The sequence below is a fragment of the Morus notabilis genome, unplaced genomic scaffold, assembly GCF_000414095.1.
Source record: "Morus notabilis unplaced genomic scaffold, ASM41409v2 Scaffold540, whole genome shotgun sequence".
Taxonomy (NCBI): Eukaryota; Viridiplantae; Streptophyta; class Magnoliopsida; order Rosales; family Moraceae; genus Morus; species Morus notabilis.
Window position 1 is genome coordinate 116,776 of NW_010361114.1, and position 15,724 is coordinate 132,499.

The window sequence follows — 15,724 nt, forward strand, 5'->3', positions numbered from 1 at the left end:
AAGCCTCAGTCTGACCCCATTGAAACTCAATGTTGTCCATCATAAATTCATTTCATAATAAACACACCCTTTTGGGTAAACTATTTTTTTTTTTTTCACGCACAAACAAAAAATATATACATTTTTTAATTATTTCCCATGGTGATTTTCTTTACCACAAATACATTAAACCCACACCGACCCTTCCTGTAAAGAGCCAGGGGACACCCACATGGCTCTGCTCTTTTCTCAACCGTTTCCGAACTCCAAAAAAGAAAAAATAACAACAATAATATAGCAAAATTGTTTTTAAAAAATGTAAAATAATTTAATGCTCTCTGCCAAAATCTGGTCACTTGGCCTTCCCCTGCTGCTCAATATATAGAGCCTCGAGCTCTTGCCTTTCTCTGCACTCTCTCTCTCTCTCTCACCCTTTTCAAAGCGTTTGCTTTTTCTCTCTCTCTCTCTATCTTTCTTTGGTGGGTTTATCAGAAGTTTTTAGCTGATAAACCATACCCACATTGTCAATCCTCCAATACTATAATATACAGTTAAAAAGAAATTCTCTTGTTGAACCGATCTGTAAACAGATCAGAGTGTTTTCTTTCAGCATTTTCAGTTTCCATAATGGAGAAGAAGTTTGTGAAACTTGTTTCTCTGCTTTTAGTCCTCTGTTTTTCTCCCTTTGCTTTGGCTGGCCATGACTATGGCCAAGCTCTCAGCAAGAGTCTTCTCTTCTTTGAAGCTCAAAGATCCGGCTATCTCCCCCACAACCAGAGAGTCACTTGGAGAGCCAATTCTGGCCTCAACGACGGAAAAGCCAGTGGGGTAAGCGCAAAAAAACAGGAAACAAATATTTTTAATAATTTAATATAAAATAGAAGAAAAATAATAATCATTTACTAAATATATTTTTAAAAATAATTTCTGTTCAAAATTAAAAACGTTTTTATTTTCATTTTTATATAAAAAATAAAATCATTATAAAATGAGTTTCAAAGCACCAGTTTATTTATTTTTTTTTTCTTTTTGATACAAAAAATGAGATTTCTTCTTGGTAGGTGGATCTGGTTGGAGGGTACTATGATGCGGGAGACAATGTGAAGTTTGGTTTACCAATGGCGTTCACAGTGACAATGGTGTCGTGGAGCATTATTGAGTATGGGAAGCAAATGGCTGCGAATGGTGAGCTTAGTCATGCCATGGACGCTGTTAAGTGGGGCACTGACTACTTCATCAAAGCTCACCCTCAACCTTATGTTCTCTATGGAGAGGTTTTTTTTTTTTTCACTTTTTGGTCGATGCCCAATTGCGAAAGACGAAAGAAAAACCATTCCTTTATCTAGTTATGTTTAAGGAAGAAGAGAATTAATTTTTTTTTAAAGTTGCAATAAGTGGTTTCTTTTTGTTAGGTTGTGGTGTTAAACATCATTATACGTAATCTAAGTGGGGATTAGAAACTAATTGTGGTCAATGTCATTGTTGGGGGATGATAATTTGGTTTTGTGGTTAGGTGGGAGACGGGAACAGTGACCATTACTGCTGGCAAAGACCTGAGGACATGACCACCGACCGCCGTGCTTACAGGATCGACCCGAGCAACCCCGGGTCGGATCTCGCCGGAGAAACCGCTGCCGCCATGGCCGCCGCTTCCATCGTCTTCCGTCGCACCAACCCTGGCTACTCCTCTGTTCTCCTCCGTCACGCCCATCAGGTCTTTACTTCATTCTCTGTTTTTTTAATTAAATACATATATGTATCTTTTATTTTTTTTTCAATTTTCAATTTTCGATTTATCTTGTTTTTTTGAACAATTATTATGTGTATTTTTCAGATTTTAAAAACATAAAAAAAACAAAAATAGCCTTAAAATGTTTTTAAAAATATAGAAAACAATTTCAGATTGCACATCTTGTTTTATAGTTGTTATATATTTAATATTAAAATATTTTTCGGAAATTTCTTCAAGCAAATCGTCATTCCTTTTTTTTTTTTGGCCTTCCACAGAGTAAGTGGAGATGAAATTGAAACAGTAATTTTTGAAAACAGAGAATAAATTGTGAAAAAAATTAACGTTATATTTTATTTAATTACTTCTTTCTTTATGCTAGCATTAAGATTTCCCTCTATATTTTCACACTTAAATGCGTGCCAATAATGTAAACAAAATAACCACTGTTCACGTATGTTCTTTTTTTCGTTGTCTTACTCGTCTTTACAATAATAGTGCTTTTTTTACTGTTTGTCGGAAACAATAAAGGGATTTTCACAACTTGGGTTTTCTGCTTTCGCTTTTGTTTTTTTCTTAACTCTTTTCTAACTATCCAAGTGGAAGATGGTTTTGGAAAACAAATGAAATAGTGTATTTAATTTGTTGATTTGAATTTTTAATTTAAGATAAGATATAATTTTATGTATAAAATTTTTTATTATAATAAAAAAAATTAGATGTGATTAATTTTTGCGTGCGATTGCGAATTCAATCATAATTTATAATACTTTTTCTTAAAAAAAATATACGTAAATTAAGAAATTAAACTAAACATTCAATTTTTTTTAACCACGATAGCTAAAAGGACTCTAGTTTTGCTCTGATGCGCCGTTTCCGGCGTAGGTTAGCTAGGTTCGGTTTCATTTTGCTGCTGCTGAACTGACTGTTGCGCCTGACTTAACTATTATCGCTTTTTACAATGCGCGACAGGCGTATGATAGCAAAACCGTCGTAGTTAATACGGCAGTTGTGTGGGACCCAACCTCCTCTTTTGTCAGTCCTGTCATTGCTTACTAGTTGCTAGTTGCTACTTACCAGCGTAATTTCGCCCTGTAATAATTAATTGGAAAGGGCTCCGATTTTTCCTTAATTATACTTTGTCACCATTTTTCTTTATGAAATTTTAGAATACCCGCAAGCTTTGTCGATATAGGACAAAACAGAAACGATGTCGTTTTTTGTGCATTTTTTGGACATAATAAAAAATTCCGGCGCATATGTTGGATCGTGGCGACACGCACATTTTGGCCGTCTATCACGGTGAGTGTGTTTTTTTTGACCGTACTGTCTTCTGTCCTCCGGATCCTAACCGTCCACGTGTAAGATCCATAATGAGTGCGACTTTCATGTGCCTTGTCACGTGCGAGTATATTTAATTTGTTGATTTGAATTTTTAATTTGAGATAACATATAATTTTATGTATAAAATTTTTTATTATAATAAAAAAAATTAGATGTGATTAATTTTTGCGTGCGATTGCGAATTCAATCATAATTTATAATACTTTTTCTTAAAAAAAATATACGTAAATTAAGAAATTAAACTAAACATTCAATTTTTTTTAACCACGATAGCTAAAAGGACTCTAGTTTTGCTCTGATGCGCCGTTTCCGGCGTAGGTTAGCTAGGTTCGGTTTCATTTTGCTGCTGCTGAACTGACTGTTGCGCCTGACTTAACTATTATCGCTTTTTACAATGCGCGACAGGCGTATGATAGCAAAACCGTCGTAGTTAATACGGCAGTTGTGTGGGACCCAACCTCCTCTTTTGTCAGTCCTGTCATTGCTTACTAGTTGCTAGTTGCTACTTACCAGCGTAATTTCGCCCCCTGTAAATTAATTGGAAAGGGCTCCGATTTTTCCTTAATTATACTTTGTCACCATTTTTCTTTATGAAATTTTAGAATACCCGCAAGCTTTGTCGAAATAGGACAAAACAGAAACGATGTCGTTTTTTGTGCATTTTTTGGGCATAATAAAAAATTCCGGCACATATGTTGGATCGTGGCGACACGCACATTTTGGCCGTCTATCACGGTGAGTGTGTTTTTTTTGACCGTACTGTCTTCGGTCCTCCGGATCCTAACCGTCCACATGTAAGATCCATAATGAGTGCGACTTTCATGTGCCTTGTCACGTGCGAGTCCTGTCGGTGGATTCGTAACGCCCACAAACAGACTCGCCAGTCGCCCCCACCTTATCTATGCTTTCCTTTCTTGGGTTTCCAATAATACCCTCTATATTTTACAATAATTACTACCAGTGTAAATCTGACGGCTCTGCTTTCTCTCCTTTTATTTCAGCTGTTCGATTTCGCCGATAAGTACAGGGGCAAATACGACGGCAGCATCACTGTGGCCCAAAAATACTACCGGTCCATTAGCGGTTACAATGTACGTATGCGTTAACTTTGGGCTTTTATGGGCCTCCTTAGTCGTACTTATCGAGTTGGGCTTTTTTTTATTGGGCTTTGATGTGTTTAAACAGGACGAGTTACTATGGGCCGCGGCGTGGTTGTACCAGGCCACTAACAACCAGTACTACTTGAACTACCTTGCGAAGAATGGGGATTCCATGGGTGGAACTGGATGGGGCATGACTGAGTTTGGTTGGGATGTTAAATATGCTGGTGTTCAGACTCTTGTTGCCAAGGTAATGTATTAAATATGGACACTAAATATTGGCTGCTTAACATAGTATTATTTGTCTTAATATATATTATTATGACAAAAAATATTATGTTTGTTTTGGTGAAAGTTTTGACTCTAATTTGTTGAAGTTAGCAAATGTTGTTGACATTAGAATGTTTAGCTTGTTAACAACGATATTGAGTATTTTAATGTGAATAACGTTGTTAATTTTAACAAGTTTGGGTCAAAATTTTCAACAACTATTACGTTTAAGCCGCATAAATTTATACTTTAGCGTGCCTTTGTTGTTGACAATGTTACTAACTTTAGTAAATTTGAGTCATAATTAGATTATTTTTGAAATAGACGAGTGTTCTTCTACACTATTGCCCGGAAAATGCAAGGCTAAGTAACATAAATGCCACATTTGTTAAAGGCAAGGATATGCTAAAATGTGTGTCCTGCTCCTACTACAGTTCCTAATGCAAGGAAAGGCTGGTCGCTACGCATCAGTGTTTGAGAGTTACCAGCAGAAGGCAGAGTACTTTATGTGTTCTTGCATCGGCAAGGGCGCTCGTAACGTGCAAAAGACTCCTGGTGGCCTCATTTTCAGGCAGAGATGGAACAACATGCAGTTCGTCACGAGTGCTTCTTTCTTGGCCACTGTCTACTCTGACTACCTCGCCTCCTCCGGAAAACCCCTCAAGTGTGCCTCCGGCAGCGTCCCATCATCCCAGCTTCTCTCCTTCGCGAAATCTCAGGTAAATTGGAGAAGTCAACATTTTGTCCTCTTAAGAAAAGATGACATATAATATTTTGCTTAGTAAACATTGTCAAGCAAGGAGTGTTAGTATGATTATTGTTGTTGACAAGTGGATTGGAAATTTTGACTTCTCAGGTGGACTACATTCTTGGGGACAACCCAAGAGCCACTAGCTACATGGTTGGGTATGGAAACAACTACCCTCGCCAAGTTCACCACAGGGCTTCTTCCATTGTTTCCTACAAGGTTAGCCCTAAGTTTATTGGCTGCCGAGAAGGCTACGCGACTTGGTTCGGCAGGAAAGCCAGCGACCCGAATCTCCTCACCGGCGCCCTTGTCGGTGGCCCTGATGCTTATGACAACTTTGCCGATGAAAGAGATAACTATGAGCAGACAGAGCCTGCCACGTCAATTTGAGTTGTTGATCAATGGATTTCATTTTTCAGAGGTGGTTCCAGCACCTAAACATGTCACCCCTCAAAAACCAGCTCCAACGCCAGAAACAAGTCCAGCAACTCCAGGTACTCTCCATGGCCTCCTCTTCTGAATGATTTTGTTTAAATTTGACCCATAACGCTGGATATATATGGGAAAGTGATATCTGACTGAGGAGCTTGTTTTGCAGCTTCATCTTCTGGCCCAATTTCCATAGCACAGAAACTGACAACTTCATGGAGTGCCAATGGAAAGACTTACTACAGATACTCCACAGTGGTGACCAACAAGTCCGCTAAGACACTGGAGGAGCTTGTTTTGCAGCTTCATCTTCTGGCCCAATTTCCATAGCACAGAAACTGACAACTTCATGGAGTGCCAATGGAAATACTTACTACAGATACTCCACAGTGGTGACCAACAAGTCCGCTAAGACACTCAAAAACATGAAGCTTTCAATTAACAAGCTCTATGGTCCACTTTGGGGTCTCTCTAAGTTTGGCGATTCCTATACTTTTCCGTCATGGCTCAACTCTTTGCCGTCCGGAAAGAGCCTTGAGTTTGTCTACATTCATTCTACTTCTCCAGCAGACGTCTCAGTCTCAAGCTACACATTAGCCTAAGAAGGAGAAAAACTGAGTCACAAAGGAAAGAAGTTCTCAGTCAGTTTCTGGGGTTGTAATGTAAGATTTGTGCAGCTATACAAATGCAGTCCAGAAAGGTCTTTTATCTTTCTTTTTTTTTTTATTTTTTTTTTATTTTTATTTTTAAAAACTTTCCTTTTTCGACGTTTTTATCTTTACTTGTGATTTGGGATCGGAGTAGGCTTTAGGATGAGATCAGGTTAAATAAGCTTCAAGGCTGGGGAAGAAAGGAGTGAAGAGACGGTTTAAGAAAAGTGCTCATCCTCCTTCTGCTCCAGTACACTATTTATATAGACAGATATGAGAGAGAGTGAAAGTGAAAAGAGTGGGAATTGAGCAGTGAAAAATGACTTCTAAACTGGGAAGTCTTTCATTTCATTGTGTACTTCAGACTTCAGAGCAGTTTCGGACGTCCTTTTTTTTCTTTTTCTTTTTTGTTTTTTATTCTGGTGTCGTGACGTTGTAATCTTTGCAAAAGTTTTACTTAAATTTCAATATGAATATAATAGTTTGTGCAACTTCAATTCTGTCCATCTTCTTTATATGGCATATCCCTCCTGTTTAACATACTTCATTGAAGGCAAGAAATGAAAATTCTCGTGATAAACTAATAGCCAGGAAATTTCTAATCCAAGCAACTTGTTTGCATCAATCAATAAAATCGAGAATAGCAAGTTGAGAGAAGTTCCAGCCTAGGCAAAAGCTTATTAGAACTACTTTTCATGTGATATCCGTTTCACAATCAAAGCTAATGACTAATGAAATTATGAATTAGTACTCTAAAAAATTTGATCAATAACAAAAGTTTTTGAGACCCCCAGATAGTTTACGACAGTCAAAACAGTAAATCCACCAAAGAATTTTCAGATACGAAAGTTCTCTTCCAGACTAAACATCTCTGTACATCAAGCCATCAGGCGATCAAATTCAAAAGTTAAAACCAGAAATAAAAAAAATAAAAAAAAGGAACTAGCGAAAGAAAAATCAAGGAACACACTCGGCTCTACTTCTTTAGATCCACAACTACAACACTGATATTGTCTTTGCTTCCCCGAGCCATTGCCAGTTCGGCCAGCAAAGCCGCTGCCTCTCCGGCAGTACTTCCACCCAACCCTTCGGGAAACCTTCTCCTGATTTGCCCATCAAAACACCTTCCTACAACCTCGCAGGCAAACTCATTTGACACTACATCCCATAGTCCGTCGCTTGCTATTATAAGGAATTGATCCGAGTCGGAACGTTTCCAAACGGTGACTTCAGGTTCAGAGATCACATATGGCTTCAAATAGCAATCTCCTCAATCATGCCAATATTACCATAAACAAATAAATACTTAGAATAGAAACAGTCAAGTTTAATTACACAAACAAATAGAATGCCACCAATTGAGAATTTGAGTCGTTCAAAAATCAGTATCACCCTTTACCATTGCGCTATAGGAATCAAACAAGTACAGTAATAGCAATAGCTTACTAGCATTCATGCTAACATCTTTCTAATCCAGCACATTTAGGCCAAAACATACTAGCGCATTGTGAGACGTAGCCCGTATCGATGCAAAAATATATAGACATTGTTCATATGGTGTCTCCATGCAATGTTATTAAAACAGATGCGAAGTCTTTAATTTACCTATCGATCTTGAAGTAGCAAGAACTCCAAGGACGCGGCATCCGTTCCAGTTCATGATTCTTCCTCCCGCCGCCTCGACTCCCTCCCTTTCGTCAGGTCGGTCAGGCTGTGCAAGAGAGTTATCAAATAAGAAATCACAAAACCATGCTTACTTCAACATATCCTCAGCTGGACAAGGACTATCAAGCTAGATACCAAAAATGCCCATATAACTTTATGGATGAGCTATTAATAACTCGAAAAAATGCACATACACCACACCGTATGAGCTATAAACTAAAATAAAAATCACTCATTTCTCTTTTTTCAAGCATATCATATTTTAATGACTTGTTAATCACCAGAACTAACTTTTTGACCAATAGAGTTACGTATCACTACGAAACTCAAATACCACATAATTATATCTCAAATTTACTGAAGCAATAACGATTTCTGGATTAGGGGTTTTAGTAATTGCAGTTGTATTTCAAATTTATCAGATTTTGACAACTTATTAGTAAACTTTAATTTTAAAACTTTACCCCTCAACTTGCTAAATCATTGCAATTTATCCCCTTTTTTTTTTATATCGGATTAGGGGATTGAGTAATTTGTGTTAAAATTTATACAAGGTATGGGAATTTTTGATTGAGGTGAGGCCGTCGTTGACTTTTTTCGTCGCTAACGAACATTAGAAAATAGGACAGGTAGGATGGACATCCTAATTGAGGCCGTAAAGTGTCAAAATAAAAGGCTTAAAGGTACAAATTATCAAAACCCGATAAAATAGGTGCCAAAAGTTCTAAAAACCTTAATGATTATAATCAATGCAAACAAAAGATCAGCCCCGTTCATTTCGTCGATTCGAATTTAGAATTTGAGTTTTGCTAAGTAAAAATCTCTCAGAAACAGTTACATCTAACTTTTTTATTAGAGTAAAAAACTCTCATACAAAATCACATCTTAACTCGAATTACAAACTCGAATCAACGAAGTGAACGGGCCTAAAAAAAAAAAAAGAGATCCAAACATAAGACTAAAAAAAAAAAAAAGAGATCCAAACAAATATAACAAACAGCCAGTAATGTTATGTGAACACATAAATAAATATAAGCGATATGCGAATAATTACTTGAAAAAAAAAAAAAGAAATAATAACAACAGCAAGAAAAATAAGAAAAGGCACGTCACCTTGTGGGCACGTGATAAGGGCACAGTACCACCGTCGCGGCACAGCACCGCCCTAGAATCACCACAATTGGCCACCACCACCACCGCCTTCCCAACAATGAGGACCAGCGCCGTGGACCCCACCGTATTCAACGCCACCTCTCGACCACGGCCGCCGCCGCCGTCGCCGTCCTCATCCTGATCATCGAACCCTCGACCTCCACCGATCTCCTCGTCCATCTTCCGAAAGCACTCCCTCATCACCTTCTCCCACTCCACTGCCGCGCCGTCGCCGGATCCGTTAGCCCTACCCTCCACCTCTTCCTCCAGCAGCTGGTGGAGCCGATCGCGGCACGCATTCGCCACTCCCGACCCTCCGTGGCCGTCGTACACGGCGAAGAACCGGTACGAATCGAACTCCGCCACCGCTACCGCGTCCTCCATCGCTCTCCGCCGCCCGATCACCGAGATCCAGCCGAACGAATCGCACTTGATCAAGCTCCTTCCCCTGTCGCCCTTGTCGTTCTCCTCTAACTCCCCATCGGATTTCCCAATCATCCTCCGGTTGGACGATTCCGAACCCGACGAGTTGATCTCGCTGATGCCTCTCATTCTCTTGTTCGTACATAAATCCTCCAAACGACAGTCGATATCCTTCCGATTCAAGCTCTCCATGGACTTCCGATTCTCTTGTTCCCCAGCCTTTCTTTAAATCGATTTCTCCCTTCCTTCGCTATCTATCGTTTTCTCTTTCGATTTTCTCGGGAAAATCTTTTCCACCTGAAGTTCAGGTGGCAATTTTTGAATGTATTATAAGCTGGCGGAGAAGAGATCTGGACCGTTGAAACGAAGTAGATCCTTTGGATGAAGGCCACCTGGTTCTCGAGAGGGCGGTGTTTCAAGGGAAAAGTTGAGAGGTTTTTACGGTTAACGTGGACGCTTGGGATTGGGAGGTGTACACGTGGCATAAGGATTGAGGCAGAGATTATGAGGTTTTGGCGGGAGATGTGATTTGGAATAGGTGGTATAAGTAGGACGTGTGGGATTTTTCAATAGATTACGTGGCGTTTCTAGTTTTTGCTGTGCAGTGCTTAGTTGAGTTTGGGTATGTATGTTGCACTACACATTGGTCTTGTTTTCTTTTTTCTTTTTTCTTTTTCTTTTCATGAGATTTTACAATAGAGTGAGAAAAAATAAAAAGTAAAACAATAATGAGCTTGCGGAGCTTAAATATTTTTTTTATTTCTATAAATTAAAAAATGTTCCCTATCTTTTTAAATATTTTAAACTATGAGTTCTAGTTATATGTATAGCACATATATATGTGTGTTTATTTTCTCTGGTGTATTGGGGAAAAATCTCGTAACTTTATTTTGTTAATAAAAAAAAAAGGATCGGCGCCTCACATTTTTAATTTGACGGTCACTAATAAGTACTCCAATATCGAGGATTTTTTTAATTCATACATTTAAATCAGTAATTTTGATTTAGGATGAAAATTTAATTTGTAAGAGAATTATTAGTCAGAAATTTTTAAAAGTACTACATGTGACGATCCAATCTAGAAAGCCGTTTCCTAAACTTACTATCATGAATTCTTTTAAAATGCTTTAATTAATTAAAGTGAAATTTGCCGATTTTTTTTTTTCAAAAGATCATACATTAATTTTTAAATTATAAGTGAAGTCTCGGTCTTCTTAAAACCATACTACATACATATAATTAAAAAGGTCTTGTCATAATAAAACATATTGCGGAATAAAAATGCGAGCGGTATCAATTTCTCATTCTCCACGTTGCTCATCTACTGTTGCGCATTGTCCATCATTCACTTTTCATTTGTTATTTCCTTACAGTATAAATACATCTTAAGGGTGAGTTTATACTTAGTAAGTAGAAATTTAAGTATTGCTAATTAAAAACAGAGTACTTAAAGCATAACAGTAATGCATGTACCAATTATGCTCTTTTATAAACTTGATTTATTAATCTTATGGGCCCGAGTGTTCATACTGATTGTGCGCGATCAGCGAGTAGAAAGGGTTTGCAAGGTCCCCAACTACACTGTGACCATAATTCATTTCATCATTTTTTTTTCTGAACATAAACCCCCAATCTTGGGAGGTTCGTACTACACTCAACTTTAAACTGTTCTCATTAATTTCATTAGTGAGCATGTTACATGATATGACATGACATTCTATATCATAGAGCAAAAACATGTATATAAGAAATGTATAATTTTTCACTTTAAAATTATTCATATTGTAGGTGAGATTTCCACTTACCTGCTTTCAGTCAAGGTTGAGACTATATTATATTACTCGCCGAAGTTAACCTTTACTGTTGTGTTCTGTAAAGAAACCCACGAGAGTGTAAGTTTGACTCATTATAAGCTAGTCTATTAGCTTAGTCTATTTAGGAATTCATTCCTATACTTAGAAATATTTCCTTTTTAAATATGGATCATTTAACTTCTTTCACATTACAAAGATCATTTTAATAAACCCTTATCATATACTTTTCCTTAATTGCCTTTGCTAATCGGTCCTAGGTTAACAACTTAAATCAGTTATTTACCATGCTCTTTGTCTAAGTTATTATTTCATATTATATCTTAGATTGGACCTAAATTTGTATTAAGGTCCATTAGTCTCCAACATGTCTACAACGATCCTTTACACTAGCGTGCCTAACTTAGGCTTGAAATGTTATGGGCCTAGTACGAGTGTTGGGCCCATACTTAGTGTTTTTATAAAAAAAAAAAATTCTCCATCCAATCTTTTTATGAAAATCGTTAGTAAATCTCATTTTACCGCTAGTAATATCATCAGTTACTAGGAATATGGTCTGCTAAGCACTTAGTGCTTATTTTTTAGAAGATAACCATAGGTTTGTAACATTTTTAAAACTTCTTATTTCGTCTTAATGTGATCTAAAAGTTTCGTGTTTCACGGAAAATGAGGTTCGGCCTCGGAACGGACCGAAATCTTAAAAATAACAGGGGCACAAATATTATTTCGCGTAGTTTTTCAAAACATCGTAAAAACGCTCCTAGAGTTAGAATTGTGATTTTTCACAGTCACGGAGATTTGTTCGTAACGTCGAAAACTTTAACACATGTGTCTTAGAAATCCCAAAATTGCTCTTTAAAGGGTCCAAAAATAGTAAAACAGAAACTAGTTCAAGTTGACAGTTTTAGACAGTTTTGATGAAATTCTGGCCAATTTTGAAAAAACGTCTAAAAACACATTTTAGGGCCATAATTGAGATTTTTCTCAGTTATAAGGAAATGTTCACCACTTCAACATATACAACTTTTGTGAAATAAAGCTTACCAATTTGGACTATAACACCTCTGAATTTTAAGTCCAAGTGGACTAAAAAATTTTACCCGAAAATAAAGCTTACCAACTTAAATTTTTTTGCATCTTTATTCTCTTAAGATTAACATGAAAGGTTTAGAACTTGTTCCAAACACACAAAACAGCAATCTTGAGACATGAAATACAATTTTAAAACATAAATCTAGCATTAAAAACCTCATGCATGTGAAGATCTAACCTTTTAACACACATAAAACACAACTTTGTAAACAATCCAAACTTTGTTCTTAAAGTTAAGAGATCAAGATAAGTTTTGAAAAGTCTTACCACAAGGCTTAGGAGAAGATGGTTTTGACCACCAAAATGAGAAGGTCCTACAATACAAAGATTTAAACTTTTTACTCTAGAAAAATCTAAACTTAAACATTCTTAAAAAGAAAAGAGAAACCAAGAGATTACCCCATGAAGATCATTTGTAAAAAGTCTACCAAATGCTTCTTCTCTCCTTTTCTTTTTGGTATTTTCGGCTAGTAGGATTTAGGTGTGGAAAAGAGAAAAATTTTGAGAGAGATGGTGAGAGGGTGGTTCGGCCAAGAGAGGTGAAAAAGAAATGAGGAAATTGTAGAAAATGAGCTTAATTTTAAGTGGTGATATTTATAGACAATTGGTTAATTATACTTAACCATAATTCTTAAGTTTCTTAGGCTCACTAATTGGACAAAAATTTTGGGCTGCCAAAGATTAAGAGAAAAAGAGTGAGAAATCTCCTTAATGATGACTTATAACATCTTTCAACTTAAGGTCAAATCAAGTCTCATCCTTATCTCCCACTAAAATCTTCTCTTGTCAAATCAAATTTATATTGACAGTAATTTCTAGATCAATTTACATGACAAATATTTTCCTGCAGTTTTCAGTTCATTGTTTAAAACACAGTCCTACACTATACTCGGTAGAAATTAATACCGGTTTAGATTTAAAATCGCGTAGATTATTCAGACTGTTTTCTGACTTTAAAATATGTCTTAAAATAACATAAAATATGAGTTCAACATACGTGTCTTAAACTCTCAGTAAAACATGATGACCGACAGTGTTAATTTTTGAGCCCGGCTTTACGGTTTTACTGAAAATGCGACTCACGTAAGTCCGATTTTACTAATTGGTAATTAAGGATTTCTTTAAATGTTAGAGTGCCTCTTAGAGTATTACTAACATAGTACAGTACTCAGAAATTCTTATGAACAGAATTACGAGTCATAGTCGAATCAAAAATTTCTCCCGTCTTAATTTACGGTGAGGATTATCGACCGAGACATAACATAAAAATTTTTGACATAAAATTATATATATAGAATTTTAGAATAATATTATTAACTTCATAAATCCTTCATTATAAAATATGTCATTATCCAGGAAATTCATGATTTAATTACGTAAATTACATCAATTAATATCAGAATTTTCCTGATCTTTACACTATAACAAAAGCAGAATTATTAGTTTAAATATATTTGTCAAACGAGCCCCTAATCTATACTTGAGCAATTTCAACCTTATGACTTTAAACAATATGAATCGATCTCTCAATATTAAGTAAGGGGAACCTAATTTTTCTAATTTTTCGTTGCTTTGCCACACCATGACCGGTATGAGAAAATCTCATAACTAGCTGATGTATGATCAGGTACTTTTTCGCTTGTAATATTGTCGCGTAATTTAAAAGTGAGTGAATTAATTACATACTATTTTCGTATTTCTTGACAAACATACTGGCGAGCTGCATGTACATAATTAAGGATCCCATGTTCATTCCAAATTAACTTTTTCATGTGAACAAATGAAACAATGACATCTTTGTGGTATAACGAATATATTGATTGATTGCCTTCGAAAAGAAAAATCAAATTAAATAAGATACCATTGAAGTGATTATCATTAAAATACATTCTAAAAAAAATGATCATTATATATGTGCAACATTTGAAAATAAATGTTTGTATATATAAAAAAGAAACATTTGGAAATGTGCAAATTTCAGAATTATTGCGACGAATATGTATCATTATATCTTTGCTTGTATTCAGGTTTAAAGTTAATTTTTAGTATATGAATTATGTTGGAATTTTGGGCAGGCGGCCTGCTCGAAGCTCGAATTTTTCAGGCTCGGCGGGCAGGGCCAAAGGCCGGCCCGTGCAAGTTCCATTTTCGGGTTCGGGCTCGGGCTACCCGAAAATGCACGAATCGCAGGAGCCCACTGCTGTGAGATCGCCGTCCGCCGGAATTTTTTTAAATTTTTTCACTTCGGCCCGAGTTGCCCGAAGCCCGAACCCGACCAAACGGCTATATTTTGCCCGAATTAGACGGTTTAGAAAGTTGTTTAGAAAACTTAGGTGAATTTTTAGGCATCAATTGTTCTAAACAATTTCCAACAACAAAGGTAAAAATATTTTCTTTCTATAGTAAATATGAGTGTAGGTTTAGAAACACAAACTCTGGAGTACATGAATCGCAACAACAAGATGAAAATCCGCATTCATTATTGAATGTTTTCTGGTTGAAGAAGAAGAAGAAGAAGAAGACGACTCAAAAAGAAGCTGGGAGTGGATCTTCATCAGCAGGTGGCAGCGGCGGTGGCGGTGTCAACGAGCTTATGGCGTACCTCAATGAGAGCTTAGTAGTCGACGGTACTGGAGAATCGTTTGACTTAGTTCGATGGTAGAGGACACAAGCATTAACTTGGCCAATCCTAACTCGATTGGCAATGAATATTTTTTTGATCCCAGTCTCCACTGTTTCATCCGAACAAGCATTTAGTACGACCGGACGAATACTTGAGGAACGCCGAAACGCATTGCAAAGGGACATTGTTGAGGCCTTGGTCTGCATTAAGGATTGGGATCGTGCCGATCAACATTTACAGGATACAATTTCACCGGCAAGTCAAGAATGGATCGATAAATTTAATAGATTAACATTTAACTTTGAAGGCGATCCTTCAGCTTCAAATTAAATTGTAATTTGTAAATATGTATTTGCTTTCGACATTGTAATTGTATATTTAGACTTTGTAAGTTTGTAAAATTTGTAATTCGTCACAAAATGATTGCACCTTTTTTTTCTTAGCAAGTTTTTATCCCAATTGGGCTTTTCTTGGTCAGGTTTTTAATTAGACAATTATGAACTACGAATTTAAAAATTAATATACAAAATAATATACATTCTTGTTAATAATGTGTGTTGAATGTTGATTTTAGTTTTTATATAATTTAACACAAAATAACTTAATAATTATGTATATACAAATATAATTACTAAATAATAGTAGATTATATAAAAAAATATATATACAATATTATAAAAATTTAAAAATATAATAAAAAAGATTTTTT

At 36.3% G+C, this 15,724-nt stretch overlaps 2 protein-coding genes across 2 annotated transcripts; one reads left to right on the forward strand and one right to left on the reverse strand.

Moving 5' to 3' along the window:
* The first annotated feature begins 374 nt into the window (after positions 1-374).
* LOC21387408 (endoglucanase 6) lies at positions 375-6,749 on the forward strand. The gene is given in 10 exon segments (XM_010098523.2): positions 375-807; positions 1,041-1,253; positions 1,493-1,693; positions 4,054-4,143; positions 4,238-4,402; positions 4,857-5,141; positions 5,279-5,550; positions 5,552-5,664; positions 5,769-5,862; positions 5,997-6,749. Coding segments are annotated over 10 exon segments (1,839 nt in total). The 5' UTR covers positions 375-606; the 3' UTR covers positions 6,202-6,749.
* A 125-nt stretch (positions 6,750-6,874) lies between these two features.
* On the reverse strand, positions 6,875-9,772 carry LOC21387410 (probable protein phosphatase 2C 8). The gene is made up of 3 exons (XM_024165866.1): positions 9,028-9,772; positions 7,855-7,960; positions 6,875-7,515 (listed from the first exon to the last, which is right to left on the reverse strand). The coding sequence occupies exons 1-3, from the start codon at positions 9,679-9,681 to the stop codon at positions 7,226-7,228; spliced, it is 1,050 nt and encodes a 349-aa protein (XP_024021634.1). The 5' UTR covers positions 9,682-9,772; the 3' UTR covers positions 6,875-7,225.
* Positions 9,773-15,724: the final 5,952 nt, after the last annotated feature.